This window comes from Nematostella vectensis, chromosome 11 (genome assembly GCF_932526225.1).
Source record: "Nematostella vectensis chromosome 11, jaNemVect1.1, whole genome shotgun sequence".
Lineage (NCBI taxonomy): Eukaryota > Metazoa > Cnidaria > Anthozoa > Actiniaria > Edwardsiidae > Nematostella > Nematostella vectensis.
This window is the reverse complement of record NC_064044.1, coordinates 8743881-8749256: the sequence shown is the minus strand read 5'-3', so window position 1 is coordinate 8749256 and position 5376 is coordinate 8743881. Positions and strand designations below refer to the sequence as shown.

Here is a 5376-nt window from a genome sequence, read left to right as displayed (position 1 = left end):
GGGACCTTTAGGGAACAAACGGGACGTAAATCGATAGGAGCGTAAAGAGCGACAATCGACACTAAACACAGGAAGCCCGGTTGAAAGCTCCAGTCAGCGGTTTCTCAAAAGAGAAGACCCCTTTCTTGACCAATCAGAGCGAGACACGGAGGGCCGCTCTATTCGACTGTGGAACTCTTTCACTCGAAAAACTCGTCCTTCAAATTACACGTAATTCCACTATTCTAACTTGGCGTGCGATACAATGATCATATCAATTGGTGAGAAAATTTGCGATAAACTCCCCTAATGTACGTTCTCTCAGTATATTTATTCATGTTTATGTGTTTTTACTTTTGTTGTGGAATTTTTAGGTCTTTTTCTGGCCGGTTTTGTTGTGTGTTCACAAGCTCTCTACGGCCCGAGCACCGATGTTGTCGAGTTAACTGCAAATAATTTTAATAATCGAGTTATTAATGACGATGCAGTGTGGATGGTGGAATTCTATGCCCCTTGGTAAGTGTTCGTTAAAAATATCGTATATCCTTTTTTACTATTTGAAAAAAGTATTTTAAACTTTCATGAGACAGTATTCAATAGAAAACTTTTCAATGAATAAAGTTTAACCCCCAAAATAAAATAGTTCTTCTGTTCTCTTAATATACTTAATATTTCCCTTTTTCGGGTATTTGCTTATTTTCTATATGTTTGGATTGAAACTAATGCCTTCATTTGTTATCCAATAGGCTGTTAACAACACAATGTTCTAATTACAATAAGTATCAACCAAACCCTATTAGTAGCACCTGTGTTTAGACAATATGAAATAATATGTTTTGATAGCTCTTCTCAGCTTGTGCTCACAGTTTACAGTCCACATATAATGCTGGCCAAAAAATAATATTAAATGCTGTAAAATGGTGTCAAAGACTCAGGCCCAAGTGGGGAGGGTGGGGGACACATGTAGTATCGTTAAAGATGCACAGTGATCTCATGCCATATTGGTAATTACTATAGGTGTGGCCACTGCAAAGCGCTAGCACCAGAATGGATGAAGGCGGCAACAGCACTCAAGGTACTTTAGTGGAATGTCAGTAGGACGTAACCTGCAACAACTGTTACGGCTTAGCTCAGTCAAAGTTAGAAAATGTTTGTTGTATAAAGTAGTGTAATAGAAGAATGCATCTACACTCCCTAGCAGGTCAGAACCGTCAGGCCTTTGTTTCACAGCCCATTTTATAGGATGGGATGGGTTATATCTATCATGTTACGGGCACTTTTTGCAATTTTTTCTATTCAATTTGGATAGTTTTTTTTTGTGATTTCCTTAATTAGATGATCCCCCCCTAGACACACCAAACACCCCCCCCCCCCCTTTCCCCTGACCAAACACACACTGAATCACATAATAAAAGATATTGTCAATTTCAGGGTGTTGTCAAAGTTGGTGCTGTTGACATGGATGTACACCAGTCTGTTGGTGGGCCCTATAACATCAGAGGGTTTCCAACTATCAAGGTAAAAAGGGCCCTGTCCTCTCCTATCCTTAATAGGAATAAATTAAGTTACATTATTGCACAAAAATATTGTACAAGAATGCTGGTGATATGTTTTCACACACCTTTATTCCTTTTTGTAACCTTGAGAACTGTTATCATTCAACCCATTATATTCTCAAGGCTACCTTGATCATTAGGAAAACAGTACTCACTGTATGTTCGTGTGTTTTTACAGATCTTTGGAGCCAACAAAAACTCCCCTCAAGACTACAATGGTATGACACTTAGATACTGTAACTGTAATATTAGGCAAAGTTATCTTTAAAAAAATATACCCTATCAAATTGAAAATAAACATAGAATACTTGTATACCATTCAGGGCCATAGCATGTGCAAGACAAATACTCTTTACTGCCACACTTTCCATTGCTGATGGAAAAGCATTCAAGAATGCCAGCCACTCCTTTGCTATTGTTTACATTTGAAAATACAGCAGTTTAATAAAAAAAGAGGGTGTGATTGGCCTTCTGTTAATAATACATGGATAATAATATTGTTAATTCAAAATTAAATCTAAATAATTATTTGCCATCCAAATATGATACCATCCTCAATGATGATCAAAATCCAACTCTTACTATACTTCTGGTGAGACCAAACAACGAGCTTTGTCTGAGAGGATGGTTTGAAAATTTACTTTGTTTATATTCTACATTATTGTCACTGCAATTGTCAATGTTCTGCTAACTTGTCAATAATTTCCAACTACCAAACTGGTTTCTGGCTTCCGCCATTCAAACTAACAGAATTACATTTGGTGCTTTTAAAATTGGACCTACCTTACAGAGAACTGGCATGATTGGACAGCCATTTCAGTGCTTCAAGGAATTTTGAATTGCATTGGAAAAGATCCTAAGCTTTGCACTTCACAAGTCTGATGACAAAATTGTTACATTCTTTTTATGCTCACTGTTCTTTACCCACAACAGGCCAGAGAACAGCCCAGGGTATCGTGGATGCCGCCATGAGGGCCGCTCAGGAGGCAGTGTCGCAGAGAATGTCTGGGGGTGGGCGCAGCAGCTCAGGCGGTGGCGGTCGACGTGGCGGCAGTGGTGGCAACAAGGAGGATGTTGTTGAGCTTACTGATACCAACTTTGAGAAGGAGGTTCTCAACAGCAAGGATTTGTGGCTTGTGGAATTCTTTGCTCCTTGGTATGGGTGTAAAAGAATTCTTGATGCAGTGTAGTTGCAATAGAAGTTAAAGTCTCAACTTAAAATGATGGAATTAATGCTCAGGATTTTTTCCTAGGTGTGGTCATTGCCAGCGGCTGGCTCCTGAATGGGCTAAGGCTGCCACTGAACTAAAAGGCAAAGTGAAAGTTGGTGCCTTAGACGCCACTGTGCACACCGTAACAGCTAGCCGATACCAAGTACAGGGTTACCCCACTATCAAGGTATTTGCCGCTGGCATTAAGAACTCCCACAGTGTTGAGGACTACCAAGGAGGTCGCACCGCATCTGACATCATCCAGTATGCCTTGGACAAGGCTGCAGACTCCATCGAACCACCAGAGGTCATCCAGGCGATCAGTAATGAGGTGTTAAAGGAGGGTTGTAACGAGCACCCCATCTGTGTAATCGCTTTCCTTCCACACATCTTGGACTCTGGAGCTTCTGGGCGCAACACCTACCTAGCCAACCTGAAGGAGCTGGGAGAGAAGTACAAGAAGAACAGGTGGGGATGGCTCTGGTCTGAGGCTGCGGCTCAACCCAAGCTGGAGGAAGCTGTCGAGGTAGGAGGCTTCGGGTACCCTGCCATGGTCGCGGTCAACATCCGCAAGAAGAAATTTGCAGTTCTGAAAGGGTCCTTCGATCGCACAGGCATTGATGAGTTCCTCAGAACAGTGTCTGTGGGTAGGGGATCAACTGCAACCATGAGGGGCGACTCACTTCCTGAGCTATCCTCTATTGAGGCATGGGACGGCAAGGATGGACAGCTCCCACAGGAGGAGGACATTGATTTATCAGACGTTGACTTGGATGACGAGGACGAGCCCAAGAAAGAGGAATTATAAAGACACTAATTTTAGGCACAATTTTGATATTTCCACATGTATCATCCTCGCCTGCTTATAGTCATCTCGTTGTTAAGTCACTATCTCTTCGAAGGCGTCTTTCCACTCGCTTATCTCTTTGTGAAGTCGATCGTTTTTATGTAACTTTGCTCGTTAGGGGGTATGAACGCTACTCTAGATCATCTTTTTATTAAGTCATCGATGTGATTATTAAGACCACGAATGTCGCTGCTTTGTGAGAAGATAGCTTGTTTTGAGTATCGCCTTGCGCCTCGACCATTAAATTATTTACTGAAACAAATTTGCTGTGAGGATTATTGAACGCCAAGACGATGATGGCTTCCTATCCTTGTAGGTGTTCTTGTCAAGGCATGGAAAGGCAAAGTTTTACCGACTCGAAACAAACTAGAGGTTTAAATTGTTTGTAATAGAATGATAGGTCGTAATAAAGTTACCTTTTCTCGATATTCTATTTGTGCTAGAGAAATGTGTTTATATATTAAGCAGTGGCGGATCCAGTGGCGGTGTTTAAACATAAAAAGATAAATCGTTGCAAATTGTTATAGCCGAATTGGATGTGTTTGGATGCTATTCACTGGACGGGAACCAGACAATGTTCATGACAGAAAGCCAGGCCACTGCACTAGGCGAAACAAGGCATGCATTTTGAATCAGAATGTTCTGACTGGCGGAACAGAAAAGCACTTTTCAAGAACCTTTTTTAACCCTAAAAGATAGCACATTGGGTGTGGTCGAAGCAATTTCTAATCCTAAGCTCTAAAATTACGGTGAGACCCTCTAATGGGTAGCAAAAGCATAAGAATTTTATAGCAGTTTGTTGAATTGAATGTCCTAAAAAGATAGGGCGATCACCCTATCGTCTACTTTTATGGAGAGTCCCCCTACCACTTGCTACACGGAGCGCAACCGGAAAATTTATGCTAGCACATAGTAGAGTGGATAAGCAAACTTGGAGCTACGAGGACTACTTATCAACATGCCCCACTGGCAAAGCTTTAGCAACAGCGATACAAGAATCCCTGGCAAACAATGAGATTTTAACCAACTGCCGCGGGAATAGGCATATGGGCTCATAAATGAGCTCGAAGGAGGTTATGGGAATAGCTAAGTCAGCACCAGACGCCGATTATCAAGGATACTTCCTTTACTCACTGAATATAGTCGTTTGCCACGCCTGCAATAGCACGCAATATGTTGGGTTCTTACCGTGAGCTTTTCAAGTGTTTTTTACAACTCGCCAGCAGAATTCATTTAGAATTGTGTTGTGATTGATGCACTTGCACCCGAAAATAAAGAGCGCAAACTGGAAGATTTTTGCAAAATTTGCTGGGTTGCACGATAGGATACGTAATAGTGTCGATCGACAGAATGGAGGCCTGTAGGCGTTTTATTGCAGCGCTACCAATGCGGATGGCGTTACTATTTTTCTAAGTGTTGTTCCAGTCCGTAGTAAGAGGGGCTGTTATGCTTTTGGTTCTCTACTAATTCAAAACTTCAATAAGTAACGTGATTTTCACAAACAGGGAAAATAAATGTAAATTTTGTAGAAGATTTTGTAACATGAAATATATATTCCTTAAAATCTAAAAAAAATCGAGACAACCTTTCAAAAAAGTAACCCCCCCTTTCTAAATCCTAGATCCGCCTAGATCAGCCTTTTCAAATTGTAAGAAGTTATTCACCTTTTCCGCATCTCCCCACAACTCTTTGAGACGAGCACGAGGATAAAAGCAAGCTTTGCCATCTTGTTAACAATTTTAACGCTCCAACTACTCTATTTCGCAGAGGCGTTTAACATACC

The 5376-nt window shown here is 41.2% G+C and overlaps 1 protein-coding gene across 1 annotated transcript; it reads left to right on the top strand.

The window, feature by feature from the left end:
* Positions 1–118: 118 nt before the first annotated feature.
* Positions 119–4021, top strand: LOC5508651 (protein disulfide-isomerase A6 homolog). The gene is made up of 7 exons (XM_001629168.3): positions 119–260; positions 354–495; positions 997–1054; positions 1411–1497; positions 1714–1753; positions 2469–2691; positions 2789–4021. Exons 1-7 carry the CDS (start codon positions 245–247, stop codon positions 3552–3554), a joined length of 1332 nt encoding a protein of 443 aa, XP_001629218.2. The 5' UTR covers positions 119–244; the 3' UTR covers positions 3555–4021.
* Positions 4022–5376: the final 1355 nt, after the last annotated feature.